The following is a 23,782-nucleotide window of genomic DNA, read 5'->3' on the forward strand; positions in this document are numbered from 1 at the left end:
AGAATAAGCTGTCACTGGGTTTTCAGTGGGCTGCCTCCCCCAATGTTTCAGACAGATTCGACAGATTTTGAACTCACGTGTACAAATGTAAAAATGCTCCAGGGGGTGAGGTTGTCGCTCTTCAGGGAGAATTGTAGATGAGATTGGGGCTGGAGCCTTAAGAGCTCTATCCGTCATAAAACCAAGAGCATGTGGGCAATGTTCTTGGTTTCTGTTGGAACTTAATATAATTTTCTAAGTTGCTTCGTAAATGATGTTAGAGCGGCTGTGCTTGGATGTTCGGTGGACGTGGCGTCAATTTGAGACCAGTACTATGCTAGTATTTGGAGGAATTCTTGTTGCGCGAGGGATATCAAGTTTTTGTTAGTGAGGTGACTCAAGATGACTCTCTTTAGGATGCATTCCCTCGCCTTGCATGGTGTGCTATTGAGGCCAATAGACCTTTAGTTGCCGGGCGATAGACGGTCACAAGTTTTGTAGATTGGTGTGTAAGTGGCCTCCTTCCAAAACAGAGGGAATGCAATCTTCGTCGAGCGAGTGGCGAAGCCCCAGGCAGAAGTGATTTGCCAGTTTTTCAAAGTTTCCTCGGGATAATTGGATAGGTATCATCTGGCCCCAACGCACTGAAGATTTTCGTCTTATGCAAGAGTTCCCGAGCGTCCTTCTCGAAGACCAAGTCATTTAGATGTTGCTCTAAGTCACGTTTTGAGACGATTGAATGTGACGAGGTTGCTTTGGCGGAACGTGGCCCCGCATTATGTTCCTTTTTGGTCCAACGGTCGGGTCACTCGTGGGTTCCCCGCTTTTGTCCCTCGGGGAGAAGGTAGCTGGCATCATCTGAACATCTTCGAGCTGCCGTCGCTGTTGCAGAATTATTCGGAGACGTATCGCCACAGCTGACATCATGGGTTGGGTTGCCGCTGGTTGTTCTGCCCTGCGAACGGCGTTACAGGTCCTAAATCGGTTGATGACATCCGATTACATTTATTACGATAAATCATAAGGCATGGCAGCTTTTACAGGGGAAAATCAAGAGAATCAAGATAGGGGGAATCGTGGAGGTTTAAACGAGGTCCGGTATAAAGCAGCTGGAACTTGACTATACCTGCTTACACTTTTATGACCTAGTGTGTATGGTATCAAGAGAACAAGATAGGGGGAATCGTGGAGGTTTAAACGAGGTCCGGTATAAAGCAGCTGGAACTTGACTATACCTGCTTACACTTTTATCGTATGACCTAGTGTGTATGGGTACCTCTTCCTAATAAAGGTCTCAACGGCGGACCCCAGACAAAGAGGGTAGTCCGATTGTACATCTCTTTAAGTGACCCCGAGCTCTTACTGCATCTGCGCTTGACTTATGCCTGTAGTTTCGGTTTTAGTACACACACGTTGTTGCCTCGATTCAGTCCTCTCTCCCGCGTCACCCAACATGTGCGAACGTGTGCACTGTCCTATGGCCAAAATAATATCATTTTCTATATATGCACATTCCAGAAACACCGTTTAACGTAACCACATTCTCGCGAACGTCGAATCCAACAGGTTTACTGACACTTCACGCTACATCCGTAGTGGGCCGAGAAACGATGAGCTGCAGATGCCTATTCCTACGTCAGACCGCTCCTGGAGTACGCCAACCAAGTTGTCTACTCAGGACGTACGAAAGACGTTACCCTCATTGAGCGTGTCCAGCGGGCCGCCACGAGAATGGTTGCCGGCCTCAAGTCCGTGGACTACGAAACGCGTCTCGCGATGCTTGATCTCTTTCCCCTGGAGTACCGTCGCCTCCGAGGGGACCTAATTCTTACTTACGCCCTGTTTGAACAAAGCTTGGCAAACAGGTTTTTTACCGTTGACCCAGCAAACACCCGGCGAGGACATAGTAAGAAAATCTTCAAGCTCATAGCACACACATTCATTAGACAAAACTTTTTTTCATTTCGGGTATTAGCTCCGTGGAATGACCTTCCTCCGACGGTTGTACACGCTCCTTCTCGAACCCAATTTAAAGCACTATTAGACATTTATTTATGCGAATCCTCGCGCTGGCGAGCATACTGCCCCGCGCTGAGAACATAAAGAGCAGTGCTACACCCTTTTTTCACTTGTGCCTTTCAGGTGAACGACAGCCACTGACCGACAAGAACAAAACCGACCCGGGAAACTTGGGCAAAAGCCTCGATCCTGTGCATCAATCCGTGAATCCGTGATTCCAGCTTAGCACGCATTCTGACCAATCAGGGCATTGCCTCGTTTGCTCCGTAGCCGGCTCGCGGCTCATCTGTCCATTGGACTTGTAACGCGGTTGAAGCTGAATTGTACCTGGTTACACGTGTTTATCATATCACCTAACATATGTGCATATCTTTTTCTCCGTGTCGCAGCTAAACCCGACCAAACCTACTAACTGAATTGATTGCTTCCATATCATGCAGTCTCACAGTTACAAAGTTCATTCAGCAATGTTCAAATCCTTGTAGTGAAAAAAAGACGGAAGGGTGGATGAGGAGGGCACCTGGTTTGAGAGGAAACTGGCAGCACGAAGATACTGGCATCCGTAAGCCACTGTTTCTTGAAGTGGCTCCAGATAAGCGCGTGAGGGTCCCGGAGGTCCCGTCCTGGAAGTCGGACCGGGCTAACAACAACCGAACACCTCTTATTCTTTCTGATACCTTATACCAAGTCACATTCACTTCGTAGTACTCACCACTCTGATATAGGCACGGGGAACCAAACGCCCCGGTAGACTTTTGATATACGTAGCACATAAATGAGCCACCGGGGGTGGTGATGCTGGGTGTGGCCCACGATTGAGTCATCTACTGATTAACCAAATACTCGTCTTCTAATGATATTACGAATTAGTTGACGCCATCCGGTACCAACAACGCTTCTGAGACGGTGATCAAAAACCTGTAGACATCTCACCACTAGTTCGTAGAGGCCACACCATATAACAACACAATCCTTCATCATCATCACGTGTAAAACTGTGTACTTGTAGCTCGGTACACGCAATCCTTGAGACCCTGTCGTGTGACTTTTGGACGCCACAAGTGACAATTCAGCGGACGTGATTCGAGCCTTTGGATCTTCGCAAGGCGGGTTCTTCAGACTCTCCTGTCGGAGCTAATATAACTGCGGGTTTTTCACAACCCCAGTGCGTCATTAATTATGACTTGAATGTTCGGCGAGTGCACGCTTTTCGGCGTGACTTTTCACTTTGTAGGCACGAGGCGCATACCAATAGGTTGTATAATGTTAGTCGGTTTATTCAACATTTCTTGTGCTGGAACGTTGTCTGTATGCTCCATACAAATAAGTTTCTCACCAGAAACTATTTAAACAGTGCGGTTTTGAAGACCTTCCAGCATTCTCTTCATTATTTTATGGATGGCGAAACCAAACAAAAATGGAGAGGGTGAATATCCTTACCGGACACTCGGGTAACCTGTAAAGAGCTTACCGTACACTCTTACCCAGAATTATATGAATATAAGGATCGGTTTGTGCTCACAAACTTTTAAGGCGTGCCCTGTTGCGCAAGAGTGATTAGAAGCACTGATGGATCGATACAGTCGGACACACCCTTGACATCACCGGACATCAAGATTGTGGGTCCTGTGTACATAGGGCATTCTAACACGACAGAGTGTGAATATGTGGTCAATGTATCCTGTGCTCAATCCAATCTCGCTTGATACTCAAGTCAAGTTTTCACGTGCCGCCGCAAGACGAAGAATCAGTGATGCCATAAGCCTTGTTATAAGGAGGGTCAAAATGACAACCCTGCGATTGTTACGCTAACTGCAAATGCGTTTTTTTTAAAGACGCACTATCGTCGGCTCACCGCAGTCGTCTGAGCATCTCTCCTAGGTGAACGTAAATAGGCTAGACGGGCAGCGAGTGAGAAATTTACTGCCACCCTTAGGGGAGGGGCAAGTTCGTCAGGAACAGGAGCACAAAAACACTTATGTAGGGATGTACATTCTGATGCTCCCGAGGCTGGAGTTAGCTCCATATATGCAGTCCACTTTTCTGTTGAAGGCCGGCAGTAGAACATGACCAACTAAACTGTTGTTCGAACTGTTTTGCCCAACAATTCAAACGTTCCTTGCTGGATATCAGAGAGCCACTTTGATCCTCTATAGTTTCGCTGACAAGAAGCTTCCGAGGATCAGTCGGGCGAATCAAGTGAAACAGTCTGGGGTCATTTCTGGCACTTTTCTCTTCTGTTTCTTCGGCCACAAAGCTTCCCAATCTGCAGGGGCACTCGGTTCTATGACGTCGAGTTCAGTCGTGGTCCTGACTCAGGAGGAATCTGTCGCCGGGCGTCCAACAAAGCCATGGTTTTGTTAGAGTTCTTGTGCCTGGATGAAGTTAACTGGATTGTACCGCAAGTAGAAGTTCCGGCATTAAGTAGGCCTTTGAATATTCGTCTCCCTCGACCATGAACGTTCAAACAACCGGAAGGCTTTGGAGGGGGAGGACCTGAGAAGTCTATGTGACTTTTGAGACCATGAGCTTTTCAATGTCTGTTTAGGGTGCACGCGTTTTGCGTGGACCTAAAAAGGCGCACTGGAAAGCATCAACGGATAAGTGCATGACCAGAGTCCACGCAGGTATTCTTTAAGAAGCTTTGGGCAAGGTTCAACTATCACCACCGGTTATTGATTGCGGCTTGGTCTATTCGGATTCGGGTGTGGCTTGTTGATGGACACCACGTAGTCGAACGACTACCGCTGTTCCCGAAGACCGATACTGTAAGGGAATAGTTTGTGAGAATACCATTCACGAATGTGCCCAGCGGATGTCAGACCATAGACTGTTACGTTGTGATTCTACAAGAAGTGGCTTATTCTGCTGCCAAAACCGATGAAACCAACGAAATGGCCACATCACTCGCTAAAATACTCCTATCCCGCAAATATTACGCTTGAATGCAACCTGACAGTGAACTTCACTCTCGGCTCACTTCCAACGGCGACTAGGTACCCGTTCACGGCTTATGTACACCAGGGTAGCGTACCTCTTACATAATACCGAATGCAAACTGCTGGGAGACAAAGTTTGTTGAACCCATAGACGAACCAGTCGAACTAGCGAAAACGAAAATTCGAATGTGGCGTCTTGTTTGCTTGCATGTACGCAAGTTTCAACTCAGGTTGTTCATAACATCCATCTCTTTTACACCAACCTCTTGATTTCAATGTTACCGCTCAGGTAAATGGGAAAAATCATATGAGAAGAAACAACCTACTTCTAGATCGATTTACAGTGACCCAGGTCCGTCCGTGGTTAGTTTTGCGCTATGTAATAAAGTGCGCCTCGTTCTGCAGCGCCTGCAAGCCAGTGAGAACGAGTCTGATGTTTTTTTTCTGTTTTTTTTGCAGCCTCACTTGCCGCATTTTTAATCCTGGTTTCTGTTTGATCCTATTGTGCCATTCATCTGTTGATCTGTGGTGACATGGCGGACGAATCAGAAGAAACTACCGTTTCCATTGAGGATGTTGTCAAATCTATCAATGAGGAACAAGCTATCGTTATGGGTGGCATTGATGATCGAGCATGTTGCAGCTTCACAAAAGTAAGTCTATTATCGACACCTCATGACTTCTTCCTTATAAAGGGATACATGAAACGTCAGGCAATCTACACTTGCCGAACTTGCTTGGATACTTCGAACGTTCATGCCGGCTTCTGCTATCCTTGTCTGCTCAGTTGCCATGATGGTCACGATACTTTGGAACTATACACAAAGCGGAACTTTAGATGTGATTGTGGAAACCAAAATTTCGCTCCGTTTCAATGCAAACTCTGGGAAGTGAGTGTTTACGTACAATATTTCAGTCCGTAAAATCGGCAACGCCCCAAAAATTTGCCGGTTTATGTAGTTTTTACGTCTCCATGGCACAGTTAACCGTTTATCCGAACCGAGGATAAAGTGTTAGTGAGAAGTATCATCTAGACTTTTCACTTTAGTATCGGGAAATATTAGTCAAAGTATCAAAAAAGCAATCCAGCTGGATGAATGGATGAATATACCGTGCAATAAATCAACTGTAAACAGCGTACCGGAGCTCAGGGGTCTGGGACAGAGTCAGCTATATATTGAATGCGATAGCTTGCATCGACATGGTGGGGGCATTTGGCGAAACAACAGGCTGAGATATATTTGTCCAAAATATGTTATTGGATGCTGTGAATAACAACAACAAAAGTCGTTCAGGTGTGACACCCTTTCGGTGACTTGCCGACGTGCCGCCTGAAGGAACTGCGAGCGCTGAAATACTTCCAAGTTGCCCAAACTTAGACAGGATCAGTCGAGATACAACGGTTGGATTCGATGCTGTGGATAGTTCACTGACGATGTCACCTCAGTTGGTGATGAAACGTTCACGAATTGACTAACAACCAATAGTCCGTACTACTCACTAAAGTGGTTCGCAAGGTTGTGGAGGCGAAATGGCTCAGTGGTTAGAATGCGAATTAGCTGACCGGAAGGTCCGTCGTTCGAACCCGACCTCTGAATCTCGATTTGCCCTGTCTAGGCTTGGGCACCCTGGCAGTACCCCAGACCCCATGCTTCCTTCGGGTGGCTGGGCAGTGAGGCACCGAAAGGATGCTATAGATGGACGATTTTTTCATAAGGGTAAGGGAACCTTAGTCAGGAGCTTCGTGTGAGTGTGACAGACATTGGGTTGGGTGAAAGCATGAAGCCGCCAGTGAAACTTGAAAACGCACTCCCAAATCGTAAACAGCATGGGAATAAAACACAGCTGTGGAGAATAGTGAAGTTTTGGACATGTGAGCACTAAGCTTAATGTTGTAGTAAATTTCACATGTAGGAAACAACAAGTTGCTGGTGAAGGTAAGACTAAGTAGCGAGCAGCCGGGTTGATTGAGGGATTGTCAGAACCACGAAAGAATGGAAGTTTCGCAGAGAGATGGAGAAACATAAGTGAATTCGATATGAATAAATGTAGGTGTGCCCAACTAAACACAAGTATAAATGTTTGTAGATCACTACAACTTTAGGTAAGGCAGAACTCCGGGAAGAATGGGTATTTGAACTGTGTAAGTTTGCTTCATTCGTAAAGGCATGGTTGCTGCCAGAACTATGAGGGGTTGTCGCTGAACTTGGGGGACCCCTTGTATCGGAGACAAAGCACTGTCAAAGCGTTACATAACAAAGGGCCTTGGTTGCTCTGGTGCATGTTTCCCGCTAGATTGGAGTATTGAAGACCCCGTACTGTAGCTGTACTGTACGGGGTGTTTTTTTGTATGGCTGTGAGACTTGGCCTATTCGAGCAGCGGAACTGAGACGTCTTCACGTGTTCGACAATCCTTGTCTCAGAACTATTGTTTCTGTGAGTTGGTGTGGGCGAATCCGTAATGAGGCAGTCAGAAACCGCGTTTTCGGTTTCTCAGTGGGTACTCCCATTGAAGAATGTGTCCAGCACCAGAAGCTGCGTTGGTTGGGACATGTGTTGCGTATGTCGAAAAGAGCGCTGTTTTCCATGCCCAACTTAGAGTAGCTTAAACAGAGAGGTAGCCAACCCTTGACTTGGCAGAGGAGTATGAAGGAGATCACGAAACGCTTGGGTGCTGTCGGTGCTACTCGCTTTTCAGGATGGGGACCGCGTGATCCTCAGTGCGCCTGGTTGGAGACGCTGCAATATATGGCTGCCAACCGATGTCAGTGGCGTTCTTGTTATCAGTTTCTATCCAGATCGCCTGAGTGAATGTCCGGAGATGTGGGAACCTCGGAATGATTGTGGTAAGCTAGCACCAAGTCCCTTTACTCTTTTCTTCACAATAAAGGCTTTCAAATAAATCATGGTTGTACGGCAGGGAAGCATCGGTGTTTAACACCGAACTCCTACTGTCAATGATGGTGATGACTCCCCACCATTTATCGACATGGCGATGTCACAACATGTAGGAATGTTTTATTTATCCTCTTGTTCCTAGAAACGCTTTTCTATGCCGCTCCATCATACGCTATTCGCCATCATAGACTGCGGTGACCCGACAGGAGAAACACATGGTTTCACCTGCTTACTTAGCCCTTGGAATGGAGCTGGGTTCTCCCGTCGATGGCGAACCAGGCTTTCGACAATCATCTGATGTGCCTCAGGAGCACTGACCTGATTTTTTACTCAGACACGTCTGGTGCTTCGAAAATATCGATGCTCAAATGCCGTCATGCATCTGTTCACGGCAGTCACACATACGGCGAAGCCAACACTGACATTGAATGAAGTTGAAATTACACCTGCGTCTTTAATGCTTCTCTGGCTTTCCAGGTGGAAGATGCTATTTCTGTGCCACCGAGAGTAGGACGGCTTTCCAAGTAAAAGAATATTTCGGCCACATCGATGGCTTATACGCAAGGTATGAATTTCATCCTGCCCAATCTTGCAGCACCACTTTACGTTTTATGGGCATGGTGAGCATACCTTGCAGCATTACTACTTTGCTGTTATTCAGAGTAGCTTGTTTCTTCAATTGTCCAAGTTTTATATGGACTCAGAATACATCAACTAACTCCAAGCGAATATTTTGACTGTGAAGTCCCTAAAAGAGGAACAGAAAATTCTACCATTCTTCCTATGGTGAAATTGTAATATAAGGGCGAGTGCAGCACGAATGTATCCACCTTTTATAAGGTCACAGTCGCATCCTTTAGAGCAATAGAAATCGAACTTCTAAGTCTTAACAGATAGCGTTGTCGGGTTCATTCAGTACGTGAACACATTACTGCCATTCCATGCTTACTTAGTTGAGTCTCAACGACTTTCACTGGTACCGGGCGTATCCACTGATTACCATCGTTTTACCTACGTTCTAGGAGAAAGATGATGAAAATGTCGACAACCAATATAACCACAACTTTTCCAACAGCTATTGTATTTGCCAACGACCTTATCCAGACGAAGAGTACGAGGGCAATGAGGAAATGATTCAGTGTGGACTTTGCGAAGATTGGTTTCATGTAGAGGTGAGTGGATCTTTATCGTTACTCGTCCACCCACTTTGTAGCATCTTAATCTTCCGGATGATGTCGCGGCACCAGATGAATATGAGGAGATGACGTGTTCTCAGTGCCTCAGAAGATGTGCCTTTTTATGTCTGTACGCACTTTCACGAAAGGAGCAACCCTGGTGTATGGCTTTTAGCACTCTGTTGTCCAGTGCACAAGTAGTGAATGGCCATGTGAACATAGAACCTGAAACAAAACGGCTCAAACTGGATGGTGAATCCAACGGACCTATCAGTCCTTCATTGGTGAACGACTGTGAGCTACTGCGCATAGCCTCAGATTTGGAAATTCAAGGTTTCGATTTTAAAAAGCTGCGAGTCAAAGATCTTGGACTGTCGGACGACTCCAAAGTGCCCTCCGTGTTTTGGTCCAGTGGCTGGAGGGAACGTCTCTGTAGGTGTCCATCGTGCGTGGTAAGTGTTGTTTTAATTACGAAAAAGATTAATGCATGGTTTGTCTATATTATGTCAAAATACAGTCCAAGGCATCGTTTGCTTTTAAGTACCGAAAGCTTGAGTAGAGGAGTGCTAACACTGCACACGGCTCTTTAAAGGGACAAGTTCACATTAACACCAACATAATTCGCTTGGGAATTTATCGAAAACAGTGAAACGCCTCCTATTTGGAAGCCATTTTGCCCTAGGACTGTAACCTTCTTAAGCGAGCTTCTTCTCGTTATTCTGACTTTTTCTCTGATTGAGGTGTTATAGGACCTTCAGGGGTAAATTTCCCACCTTGTGAAAGCTGGCTTTCACTACGCGCGCTCAAGTTACCACTTGAGATACGCAGTTGACTAAAGGAGATATTCGAGATATTCGGCTTTTCAGCATAGATTGTCTTCACTTACAGGACGAAATCTCCACAGATATTCGAAAGCTCGACCGTTAACGAGGCAGAGTGGGAATGATAAGCTTAATAATCGTGAAGCCCATTTTCATTGCGAACTTGGACAAACATCATACTTTAAGCCATATTCGAAGCGATTGTCACTCTTGTATGGTCGCTTCTGAAGTTAGCTTCTACATATCAAAAAACCGTTTATAGCCCGTATAATGTAGGGCCAACAGGGTATCAGCTGTGAATCAGGTTTATTCCACCCGTAATTCGTCTACTCCGACCAGGTAAAGTATACGCAACCACTTTTTTGTTGTCCTTTTGTACTGCTTCCTCCCAACCAAGATGAACGGTGAACTCTTGGATCGGCAGTTGTTTATCTTGAGTCAGGTGGTCGAACAGCAGATAAGTTTTGAAACTGGATCATTCTCAACCCGGCCAGATACAGTAGCGCAGCAACGCGCACCCGTCGCATAATGCTACCAGTTCCGTAACAGTTTGTGCCCGCTACCACAGTCTTTTTTGCAGCATAGTTCGGTAACTGAACCCAAAGGACCAATTAAAGTGCAACTGCTCTGCACCAACTCATCAACTCGAACAGGGAATCAAATGCACCTCTGTTTTCTGAGTCTTGGTGATTAAAGTTATCACCAGGACAAATCTGGTCCGAATAGTTAAGTTGGGAAGACAATCGAGACGTTTTAAAATACGGTTACTGCCCATGGTTTGGAATGTAAAGGACGCTCAGCCAAGCTGGTATCAGTCGAAGCGCACTCTTTCACTAATGTTACTTCTAAAGGACACATGATCGTATGCACAAAAAGGTGACCGTCATATACGTCTTATTCGTGGCACATCAGTTTGCTGAGTTTGTTTCCATTAGACAACAATGGTTTTGTGTATTTGATGGAATGAATGCCCAGATCGGAACTTTCGCCAGTTCCTTTACTCAGCAAAACTACTCAGTACCGCTTATTTTGTGAGGACTCACCTTTCCGCGATTTCAACTCAGGTCCCTTAGTCTACTCCCTGTTATGCTGGACGCCACTGTCCGTACAACTAGAGGTCACTGACATGTACATACACATACATATAACCTAAACAATTGGGCTGATGACATTCTTACCGCGGTGGCAGTCGTTCTCGTCAAATTTCCCGTGTCCTGTTTTTAGTGCGTAATCGCCATTCCATCATTGTTGTTTATCAATGGTGACTTGAACCATCCTATACGTATACACGTTTTGTGATCGGAAAGCTAGACGGAAGTGAGTGGGATTAACTTCCCAAGATATATGTCCATTGTAGTGTTTGCTATACTAGTCTGGACAGAACAAAGCGACCATGAGCTTGAACGATGCGCAAGGTTCGCGTGAAAATGATGATGGAGTGGCTGCTAGTCATCGATTGAACTCTGGTTTTCAACCAGAGGGGAGACAATGACCACGGGTTTGCAGGCTTAAGCTTCTAAAACACTGTAGGTCTACGCTGCCACGTGTTCGAAACGCCTGGTATTTTAATCTACTCACTAAACATAGTATTAATCGCGATCCTGACCAAAGGAGTTCCGTGGAGCAAAAGGTATGCAGTGTGATCTACTGGGCACATCAGCCACCTAGTGCACTGAACGGGATCAGGATCAATACAATAACTGGGTTGGCAGTAATCATGAGTTTTTTTCATGAGACTGTTAGATTTACAGGCGTAATATAGGTGCGGACTGAATGATCTAAATTAGGGATTTTGTTTTTGAAGGTGACCAGATTGAAAGCTCGTATTACAGAACTGCTAATCCGGTAACAAATTTGACAAATAGAAGCTTTCTTTATGGTGGTCGTTGGCTTGTTCGCTGGGCTGGGCAATTTGGTTGCAAACGTTTCATCACCAATCGAGGTGACATCATCAGTGCGTTATTGTGAAGCGTAGTAGTGCGTAGCGGTGGGTTGGTGGTTGTGCACTGATGATGTCACCTCGATTGGTGATGAAACGTTTGCAACCAAATTGCCCAGCCCAGCGAACAAGCCAACGACCACCATAAAGAAAGCTTCTATTTGTCAAATTTGTTACCGGATTAGCAGTTCTGTAATACGAGCTTTCAATCTGGTCACCTTCAAAAACAAAATCCCTAATTTAGATCATTCAGTCCGCACCTATATTACGCCTGTAAATCTAACAGTCTCATGAAAAAAACTCATGATTACTGCCAACCCAGTTATTGTATTGATCCTGATCCCGTTCAGTGCACTAGGTGGCTGATGTGCTCAGTAGATCACATCGTTATGTTTTGACTACTTGGACATTCCCTGTGCACGTCTCCCTACTCCAGTCATCCTGACCTCATGTGAGGATTCTCAACAGACAAGTTTTGTTGCACTTATTGTGCACTTAAGCGGATTGTGGAATTCGTATTCTACAGACCAGTTTGTTCGTCAGAGCTCTGTTCATTAGCATTTTATTTGTAGTGTAAATGATGTGTCAAATGACTAGTGATCGGATCCTGAAGCCCATCGCCCGACTTGCTATTTAGGCAGGACTAGATGAACAATGGCATTAGTAAGCACATCCAACCCACCGTGTTAATCGAGTGTGTGACCTAACCGAGACCTGAAAGGAGTGCTAATATTGCTCTCACTGGAACGTCGCGAAATAAACAGCTGCTCAATGAATAATTTGGTCCACAGTTGTTATTTTTCGCCCATGTAGGTGCGGTTTTTTTTCAAGGAAGATGGTGTAAAATTCGGCCGGCCGTATTCTTTTCCGCTGTTTCTGCCGTACCATGCGCTATACTTGTTTGGGCGTTGCTGTAATCCTACCCCTATGCGAATTGATTTCAGTACACTTTTTTCTCCGCATTTAGACTCTGTACAAATACCTGAACGTCAGTTATCTTCTTGATCCGGAGGATACTATGGAATATTATTTGGCCCTCGGTGAAAAAAAGGCAATTGAGATTGAAAAAGAGGAAAACGAAGCCCTGTCGGAAGCTCTGTCCGAATTACCACATTCAGTTGCCAGTCACATTGCTGCTGGTAAGCTATTGGTGGCCTACAACTTTTTTTGTTCAAGCAGTCGTCATCGTACTAGACATTAATACATCAACAGCATACACCGGTATCTTACCGCCCCACACCCATTTTAAACATTGTAGTGAGAATTGGGAAGAAGCGGAGACTGGGGACCTTTTGCAGAGTCATAGGAAAACCCGTCAAGGGCGAGGTCCGTATACTCTTAAACGACACTGAAACTGGCACGTGTGAGCATAGCGTTGGAGTAAGACTCAACCGGGCCCGAGATAACTCAGTGATTAAAGCGCGAGCTTATTGACCGGAAGATCCGTGCCGAGATAACCAAGGAATAAAGCGCGAGCTTATTGACCGGAAGATCCGTGGGTCGAATTCCACCACAATATATCGACTGCTTGTGTCCGGGCTTGGGCACCCTGACAATATCTCGGCGCTCGTGCTTCCCTGAAGGTGGCATGACAGATAGGCACCGAGGGTGTGTTGCATCTGAACGATTGATAATCTTATTATCACTAGTATTATTCGGAGTCTACCAGTAAAATACTTCCGAGCGTACGAGCCTTACCAAGCACAAAACTCAGTCTTCAAAAGACCGATGTAACATGCTGTCAGTCACATTAAAATTACGAGCTCTCGAACCGTCATCTCCAACCCACAAGCAGCATTTTACCCATGCTTTACCTCGCTCCACCGCACACAGTTGTTGTCGGATTAATGCAGCGCTGGCTTTTTGAGTGCAATATTTCGATTTCACTTTGGAACCATTAGTTGCAACAGGATTTAAAATGAATTAGTGTTTTCCTATTTTGGCGGTTACCTCAATGCTAAATGGTGCGTCCCCAGACACAATCTTCAGAGCCGAAGATCGACCGTCTGTTCAATCATAGGACTTTACTAGACAACAGGATGATGTGTGAAGCTTCAGTATGCAGTGAAGAGATTTAACTTGCCGTTCGATGAAGGAGGGTTGGATACTCAAAGGTGCTAGGACAAAAAACAGTTCTGTTTCACCTACATCCCCGACAACTTATCCCCATGTCTGTTGTAGCAGTGAAACGTCCTTGACAGAAGCTCACCTTGAACTGTTCCGTCATCTGTGTCACTAAAATTGCATGTTGTACACAAAAGTTAGTCTGCACTTTACATGAATACTGCGGGAGTCTTTTGTGTAAGGATTCCGGTACACGACAACGAAGTCATCGCTCCGAAATATTTGTTCGTCGATAGGTCTCTTTAACCCGAAATAAAAAAATTACAAGAGCGGAAAAACCATGAGATACAAGTAGCGCGCCACTGGACGGTTTCTCGTACGGTTTTGCTGAGAACACCAAGGATTGCATGCAGCATGGAGGAAGGGATTGATACGAGGCGTAAATAGTCATATCCGCTGGAATTCGTCCAGTGCGATTGCCCATTTGGAACTACCGACATCTGGAAGGAACCTACCTAGCTGAATCTATGTTGCTTCGTTGGTGTTTTCAGGATGGTAGTCATTGTTTAATCAGTGTGAGACGAAATGTTGAGGGGACGTACGCATCATGGAGCAATAAATACATCTTAGGGGATGATGGTTGGATGGCAAGTGTTCGCTTACTACGTGCCCCTTCATGAATAGAGACGCCGAAGGTGAATGCTCGTGGCATTTAATCGCGAAGAAAAATTGGTTGAAGAAAGTTCAACTGAAATGACAGATAGGTGAACGTAACCCAAACCATCAGCAATATTCCAAGGGGGATGGTGACGGACGGTGATTAGTTTAAAGCTTGCTATCGCCCTCAAAGGGAAGTGGGCTAACTCTTTATCCGTGTTCTCATCGTGATGACGCAACCGGGAAAGTATGCCATATTTCATCGCCAGAGCGGATTCCTAGACCAGGATGATCCGCCATCTGGTTCCCATACCCTTTCGTCCAAGACTGATGAATACCAAACAAGAACATGATAATATTCGCCCTCAAATGGCGCGCAGTCGGTTTTACGGACATACAGAGTTATCTAAAGTTCAGCTTCTCATTAAAATGAAGAAAAATTGCTGATATGTTTGTGGTGAGTTGCCTGTCTGTTTTCACATGACATGCGTTGTATTGTTAGGCTGTCTTTTATGGAAGTGGGGCGTTTCCCAGCTATTTTAGTCGGGAGAGGTAAATGGTCCTTCCCAGGGATGACTAGTAGTGATGCAAAAATACTCGTCCGTTGGATGCGCACAAAGTGAAAACTGTCCCTTTTCTCTATCTAGGTGTGAACTATATGAAGGAGACGTTGGAGGAATTTTTGAAGAAGAAACATGAATCTGGTTGCGTAAGTTTTCTCTACAGCGGTTTTCATCTCTCAACCCGCTAGTCGTTATCTCAATATTCGAAAACAGAGATTGCAAGTGAACTCCGTTTATCAGCCTAGTAATCTAGGTTGAATGCGAGAATTAATCATGTGCCTTAGAGTTTGCTTTAGCTGGACGGTGGGTTTGCCACCCAGTTTGTTTCTACAGAGTCTGGCTGAGTCACCGTAACGCCGTAAACTGAAGCGGTTACCCATATGGTTGTAGCTATTCAGCCGTGAAGGTGCATCCGTTACAGCTCCTCTGCTTTTGACTCCCTCGGCTGGGGCGGGTATGCTTGACATATTAGAGAACAGTTTAAAAGACACGGACAACCTGGATATACTTTCTGGATTCCGAAGCCGCCTTCATCAAGCAGAACTGCTAACACGTTCGAAGCCTTGTGTCAAGCAGCTCTGTCACTGTTTTCTGGACGATCCTCTCCCTGATCCAAACCAACTTTTCTGGTGCGTCTGATCTCCTGTTTCCTTATCAGAACACATCAGTAACGCTACACCCCTAACCGTGCCGGAATTCGAACTCCAAAATCTGACACACAAGACGAGCGTTACAAAAAAAGCGTCAGCTGTAGCACCCATCCGGTGCCTAGCTGCCATGCCACCCGAAGGAAGCACGAGGGCTAGGATACTGCCAGGTTGCCCAAGCCTAGACAGGGGAAGTCGAGTGGCGGAGGTCGGATTTGAACCACGGACCTTCCGGTCAGTAAATTCGCGCTCTAACCACTTGGGCCATCTCGCCCCAACTGTAACACCAAGACACACTGGGCGCACTCGACTTACGAACAGGCGAACTGTTTTGGTCTGTCCACTATTGTCGGATAGGTTGCGTCAAACGGTACTCAGCAGCCTTTACCATAAAACTGTACCACTGTCAAGTTAAAGTGACTATAAATCATAAAAACATGTCTCGGAATCATCCATAAGATGTATTGACGGAGAACGAAATGTGCGTCCATGTTAAATCAGGCGGACCGAAAGGGTTTACAGGCACAAAGCGCGCCATCTCACGCGTTCTCTCTGAACATCCAGTGATACATGCAAGCTGCGCACATGTGACTCACGATACAGGAATGCGCTGGTCAGTCTCCCTATCAGTGAGCTCTGTTTTCACTTATCTGTGTGCCTGGAAGGAACGTGGTTATTTGGCAGCCGGTCTTGAAGGCAACGTGCCAGAACTGATTGATAACACGCGTGGTTGCATGACTCGCAATGATGGCGCTCACAACACTTGAGTGTTTCTGAGTCACGGATGACGGAGTGTAGAAAGTATAGTCCTGATATACCAATGGGTGCGCCCGTCACGAAGGAACTGGAGCTTACCGCAGCTTGTGCACCTTCATAACCCGTTGAGCTATGCTGAAGAGTACACGTGTGACAGTGGTCAGTGCGTAATATGACCCTCCTGGCTTTCCCACCAAAAAATGTGAATGCTCTAGTGGTCTTACGCCAACCTTCAGTGCCTTGCGGTTAGCCACAAGCTTTGGTTGAGAACTATAGTCGTGCCCTCTGTCTAGGCCTGGGCGGCCCTGACAGTATCCCAACCAATGTATAATCTGGAACCACACCTTTACAAATGACCATGCTACATCGTGAGCTCGAGGTAGTTCAGTGGTTAACGCGCGAATTTGCTGACTGAAAGGTTCTGGGTTTAAACCCAACCTCTCCATCTCGATCGTTCCTGTTTAGGCTTGGGCAACCTGACAGTATCCCAGCCATCGCGTTTCTTTCGGGTAGCGTGGCGACAGGGTGTTACATCTGAACGATTATTTTCTATTATTTTATGCTACGTCGGCTGATGGTCGATGCCATCCACCGAGTCGCCTTACTTGCCGCATGCAGTGAAGTAGGTAAAGCGAAAATGGGCCGCTTCTGATGCCTTCCTTTTTCTTTCACATGTTCGTTCCTCCCACCCTGTTGTCAGCGGCGTCTCCGTAGCCTGACAGGCTCGTTCACCGCCCATTGGCGTTAGCTGCTATATCGTTGATTAAATCGGCTGTCAAGACGTAGACACTTCAAAACCACTCTTCAAACGGCGGCGCTTTGTTCATCTGGCAGGTTTTAACGTTCACACGCAGAAACAAGCAGGACAAGAGATCGCCGTTGTATGTACGCCGGACTTGTTTTTTATCGGTATGTGTTGTCTCTCTAGAACGGGAATTGAACACGCGAGTATACATGTTGAACCGACGTCCACTTCGGCTCGCGCTCGCTCCCGATGACCCAGAAACATCTGCTGCTCATTCTGCTTGGGTTGTTTTTTTAAGCCACCAAGCTGTAGACTGTCTGGTCGCCCGTTGATAATTGCCTCTGTGCTGCGGTTCGTTTGGAAATGTGTGTTAGAGTAACCCATAAACGCGCCGGTAATCGCTGGCTGTTTCACCCTGTCTGTTTACGCCCCAACAGACAGTAGCTTTGATACAGTCAAAGGCAGCTCTTACGACTTTTGAATGCTTTGTTGCCGTAGATACGAATGCGCTAGTAGGTTGAATTAGCGCTGCTGAGACTCAATTGGGTAGTCAGTTAGGAGTGGACTCGAGACGCGTCAACAACGGTGAACGCCTGTTGCAGTTATTTGCTGACTACAGACTGTGGAGTACTAACTTCCGGGACAACCGAAGTCGCTTGGCCACATAGTGCTTCCAACGTAAGATAATCCCCGCATTCCTGAAAGATGCTGGGCGCTCTGCTTGTGAAATGGCTCAACTAACTAGACACTGGACCTCGAGAAGCACTCAAATAATGCGGAGCCTGGACACATGTTCCTCCTTGCTGAGAGTACAATACTACCAGACGAACTGTCAGGATTCAGGTAAAAAAGCACCTGTATGGGTCGATGAGCCTCGTGGATCCAGAAAGGCTCTGCTTGGAAATGGCTCAACTAACTAGACACTGGACCTCGAGAAGCACTCAAATAATGCGGAGCCTGGACACATGTTCCTCCTTGCTGAGAGTACAATACTACCAGACGAACTGTCAGGATTCAGGTAAAAAAGCACCTGTATGGGTCGATGAGCCTCGTGGATCCAGAAAGCTGAGATACGTAGGAGTCGAGAAATTGAAAATTTGTGTAAATTGTTCTACTTGCTATGCATAATCAGCCTAAGGAAGTCTCCGGTTAGTGAAACAACCCCTCGGTTACCCGTAAAAAAGAAGAGCGCCTGAGTCATAGGGATGGACACTTTCAAGACCAACTCGACTGGAGTTGCTCGGTAGGAGTCGCAACCAGCAACGCAGATGGCTTCAAAAATAGTCGAATGTCCCTTAAGCGTCACCGAGCTGCTGATTCTGACGGACTCGCGTTGTGCTCACACATGGAGGTGGCGTCCTCAGTTGGTGTTTCTCCATATTATTTGCCCCCGTGTGAGAAAAAGAGACTGCTTTAAATAAATGGGTTGGGTAGATAGTGGAGTGTGCTAGCAGTTGCAGCCAGAGGGGAATTAGCTTCACTCCCGTGGGTTCTCTGCGTGGGTTCTTTTAAGTTGCCTTTCGAGGACACGGGAAGACAAGATGCGAGGACAAAAAGCAGAATTCCAGCTTGGAATGGGTTGTGTGGACATTTCCACACTCCCTAAAGTGTTAGAGAAACAACATGCACAAAGCAACCCTGAAATCCTAGTGCACCTTGACTTCAAGAGTGCTTTCGATGCCGTCGACTGGTTAGTTCTTTGGAACAAGCACAACAGGGTGCCCAAGAATGTTTTAAATACCGTGGTGCGGAAAAGCGTACGGAAAGCTCTCCAAAACCTTTCCTAAAAGTAGTGGTATCAGACAATTTGTTCACTCCGTCCACTTGTTTAATTTTGTCATCGATGAACTAACCAGGCGAACACTCCAAGATCTCCGAAATCCTGGTGTTCAGATTTGTCGGAGCGAGAACTGTGTCGACCTAGAATATACAGACGAGATTCTTCTCATTTCCAAAAAAGATACAGGAAGCGAAAGTTACTAGTATAGCTAACTAAGATTGCCCAGTTCGAGTTCACAAAGTGCAAAGTCATAATGTGGAACATTCGGTCTTCAGTATACGTCTAAAAATTCAAGGAGTGACACTGGGAGTTGTGGAACACTATGCGTATGTCGGAATCTGTATTAGCTTTGACAGTCACGCACGAATCTCAAAGGCCAGAACTGTTTTTGCTGATTTGCGCCATTTGTGGTGTTACAAAGGCATTTCACTGGGTCTCATTGGACGCGTGTACCAAACTACAGTGCGCGAATCGGTTGGAACTAGCGAATTAGGAGTTAGGTTATCAGGTAACGGATCTTTATTGAAGCAGATGATACCCCTGTCGAAGAATGCATCCAACAATCCAAAGTAAAGGTGGTTGGGTCAAGTGTTACTCATGCCGCGAAGAGCAATGGTTTCTATGCCTAATTCGGATTGATAGAGACCTAGGCGGACGGATGGAACGAGAAAGCAAAGAAATGCAGGACAATACGGGAAGTTTGAGCGTTTGGCTGGACAGGGCAGATAAGCGTTGTCATTATACACCGTCTACTAACTGGTGCAGTCCTCCATCGTGAACTGCATGCGTGAAGTTTATGTGCACCTATTGAGTGCAAGTTTGACCACCCGTTCGGATAAACTGAAGCTCAAAATATCTTTGAGGGAATGCATGAGTTGGCCTGCACCGTGACTGCAAACCCATTTGGTCAGCATGATTTGATACGTCTTCGAGCCACTTTTCGTTTTCCATACACCTAAATGATCCTGAGACGTCTTATTATTTGCAATCAACTGAACTCGAAGAAGGTGCACATATCCCTCCGCCCGTCGTACAGTGTTGCCTACCCTCTTACTTACCTCGATTTCGCCTTTCGACGAGGGGCTACAAAGCGCGATAAAATAACCCTAAGTCCACAGAATAAAGATAAGCGTTTAATGATTTGCCGGGTAAGATAGACGTACCGTAACTTAGGTCTTCTGATCCACCGATCTTAGTGACCGCAGTAGCAGTTGGCGTAAGGGTGGTGTGTACGGACCCGTTTCTGAATTATTTTTTGGTCAAACTAGATGAACTAGCATGGAGATCTCTTCCTACCACCGGAGTCAGATTTCGCTGACATGGTCGTACATTATAAGGATGGTCGCATAGGTACTCAGGTCAATTCGCATGGCTCGCGTAGAATCCCTCGTAGTATGAACGTACTCGGCGTTCCTTTATTTTATTAACCCCATTTGTCTTCAGCCAAGCCGTATCATCTTTCTGGATCCGATTCGATGAAGGCACTGGAGAAGCGTTCTGGTTTTCATTGTTACCGAGAGTTTAGTGAAGTAGTAACTCGCTGTTATACTGTTTGTTCCATTTCCCAATACTCCACAGGTGATCACAGAAGCCGAGATTCGAACGCTGTTTGAAAAACTACGTCAGGATCGAATGTTCCAGTGAATAACGACCCTGGATTTCTCCGTATCCCACATCCCATGTGAAGCAGAGACTCGTTATTTTCTTTTTATGCATTTATTTTCACTGTATTTATATTTATTTATGTACAGAAGAATTAGATGGCGCTCAGGCCAACCTCTTGAGCTTAGCGACAAAAAATCCATCCACATTGTGTTTGTGTGGATAGTACCGTCTTGTGCGCTCCATCTTCGGATGGAAATGAAATCCTTTGAAGCTGTAATAATAAATGTCGTAAGAGCAATACATGTGTACACATACTTGATAAATCCGTTTTCACCGAACAGCTTGGTCTCCACAATAGCAAGTTTACGTTTCTTCATGGCATACCAGATGATGGCTTCGTTTTCCTCGACCTGTAGTAGACAACAAGATGTTCACTGGGTTTCAGTAGTATAAGCAATGAAATATACTCACAAGTGATCTTTTCCCGTCAGAAATAGGTAGTCCTAAAGGGGAAGTGCTGCGCAGTCATACTCTTCAGCGCTCGAAACAAACACAGGTGCTGACGTTCGGTCTATGTTGGGAAAGTTTCCGAAACCCCTAGGAAACCGGGAGCACTTCATCCATTATAGATTACGATTTTAGTCAGTCGTGTTTCTAGACCGTCCGCGTAGATTACTTTCATTCTTAGGTTCTGTCTGTCAGCTGTCCGTGCATACATTGATGGTGTCTTCCCGATCCACGAGAAAATACTGTAAAGCTTCCAGAAGAGACAATATCGTTTTCAATAACGCTGCGACGAACAATCCAGAGCGCTCTAATGAGAAAATAGCTTCAAAACCACTTTAAGGCATGTATCAGCTGGACGAGCTAGCAATAACACAGCGAGTTTTGATAAGTGCAGTATGCTCATAACATTTAAAAAATGTCCCTTTGGGCGACCGTTGACGGGAGTGACCGCTACGACGTGCCGTGACCTGGTATCTTTTCCTTCATAAAGATGTACAGTAGCTAGCTCTAGGTGTATGACCTCTAGCTTCAATAAACTCTCCCGGTAAAAAAAACACTTTAGCATACAGAAAAATTCTCGCCATGGGATTTGTTTCCATAACCAAAACATCCCCAAAACTTGAAATGAAATGCTCCCTGAGTGTGAACCAGGAACCACCGTTTCATCTGCACTTATCCAGCCCGATTGAGCCAAGTGGGAATGCGCCTTTTCTAAGGAACCTTATATTAAAAAACCGAAGTAAATAGGCAGACTACGGCTTATACGGTCAGTTGATGTTATGTTCACAACATGGATATGGTCTTGTGTTTGGACGGATGGATGGATTTCGCTTTTACTTGAAGGAGTGGAGGCGATTTAATGGCTTGGCTTCTGTAATACGTGCACTCTTAGGGCGAGTTCACCCGTTCAGACGGGTTGGCTGGATGAGCGTTATCCCAATTTTGTGCGTTCATCATTCGGTATACATAATGAGTATGTTCAAGGGGGTTCAACAAACTTAGATGTGCGATATTTATTGTACTGACATACTGCTTCAGTTGGTAGACATTTCTTCATAACGATCGAATGTTATTCACAGTAAATGACGTTGGTTAGCTTGCCCGTGTGGACGGCCGATTCAACCGAATTCTCTACCTTGATAGAGGTGTAATTGGTCCCTGCAGAAATAATATGTGGACAAACTTGCCGTAGATGTCGTCACAGGCGAAAACTCATTTTGGTTGGGTCCAGTGAAATCGATTATCACAGAGGTATTTTAATGTACTATGCACAGACAAAACCGCAAGTCCACAACAGCGGCAAGATAGAGCTTCTGACCGGGGGACGTGTGCATCCATTACACTTATATTGTAGTTGTTCACATTTGGCCCTCAGTACAACCTACGAGTTGTACGATGGCCATGGGCTGAAATGACATGGCCGAAGGACCAGATGAAACCAATAACCATCATCTGACGGACAGGTAAAAGTGAAGACTGCTAATACTGAGCAACTGAAGCTACCGACTCCCAACCAACATTCGGATATATCGGAATAAAATCCACCATGGTGATTGCTGAATAGGTTTAGTGGTAAGCGATCTCACACTTTTCGACCCACTACCTCATTAGCATATATTCCGTCACTGTCCCCTTCATCGTATGTGCAGTAAAACCAGTGAAAATTGGAATAGAGGGCCTTAGCTCGAAATAATATAAAATGTCATCTGTTGTGGGGTTTGCGGGATATGCATTGTTCGTACTCACATCACTCGTTTGAACAGTGGTCTCACAACGAGTGGTTGCCAGTATACTCCTCAAGACAGCTTTCTAATGAGCCTACGGCTAAGCCTGCACCGCCCACTAGCTATTGTAGCGTAGCAAGTCTATCAAATAAACGGCTGAGTAGGAAAGAGCGTTGTCTGCTAGAGGACTTGGATTTAGCGGTGAGTCAAAGGGTAATAATGGTGGTAGAAATACCCCCTAGCAATGGATACAGTTGGTCCCAGCAGCCAGGGGGGCTCCAGATATTATACCAGCAGAGCGGAGAGCGTTAAACACAAGTGGATAACATGGTGATTACATAGGTGCATAAGGTTAAGGCCACTGTTGTTATGAACAAGAGTGATTATCTACAGAAGGTCAGGCAACACCTAGCTGAGAGTCCTTACCGGTAGAGTGGGAGTAGAACAGGAGTAACGCTGAAGTTGACAGGTATTTGTGGTGTGTGATAAATGACTTAGGGCAAAGTAATTCACATCGATGTGACCCCAAAAGTGCAACCCAAAAACGGTTTTACACTCTACCAAAACTCCATCAACGAGTGTCCTGATAGTAGACGGAATAGGTTCCCCACCCAATGAGCTGACCAGATGCTTGGCAGGCATTTTAAAGCCCCTCATCGGGAAATCTAGCATTTACATCAAGAAGTTAATCATTCGAATCATTATATGCAAATGTGCCAAAACAAGACTCGTTGGAAATCGCTAAGCGATTGCTACTAGCAGACACCAACCTTTCAGAACGAACATGGTTTCGGTAGATGAGATAGTGGGAAGTATAAAAGCATGCCTGAATCTCAACCACTTCGTTTTTAACACCGTGGTTTATACTCAAAAGCAAGGTCTAGGAATGGGATCTCCAATATCCCCGGTTTTGGAAAAAAAATATTTGTGGAAGATTTTGGCCAGAAGGCTTTGGCCGGATTCC

The 23,782-nt window shown here is 45.7% G+C and overlaps 1 protein-coding gene across 1 annotated transcript; it reads left to right on the forward strand.

The window, feature by feature from the left end:
- Window positions 1-5,395: 5,395 nt before the first annotated feature.
- On the forward strand, window positions 5,396-21,433 carry T265_09729 (hypothetical protein; the record flags this gene model as incomplete). The annotated part of the gene is made up of 6 exons (XM_009175894.1): window positions 5,396-5,827; window positions 8,858-9,007; window positions 9,049-9,462; window positions 12,738-12,909; window positions 15,139-15,200; window positions 21,290-21,433. 6 exons carry the CDS (start codon window positions 5,471-5,473, stop codon window positions 21,431-21,433), a joined length of 1,299 nt encoding a protein of 432 aa, XP_009174158.1.
- Window positions 21,434-23,782: the final 2,349 nt, after the last annotated feature.

Source organism: Opisthorchis viverrini, assembly GCF_000715545.1.
Source record: "Opisthorchis viverrini unplaced genomic scaffold opera_v5_307, whole genome shotgun sequence".
Classification (NCBI taxonomy): domain Eukaryota; kingdom Metazoa; phylum Platyhelminthes; class Trematoda; order Opisthorchiida; family Opisthorchiidae; genus Opisthorchis; species Opisthorchis viverrini.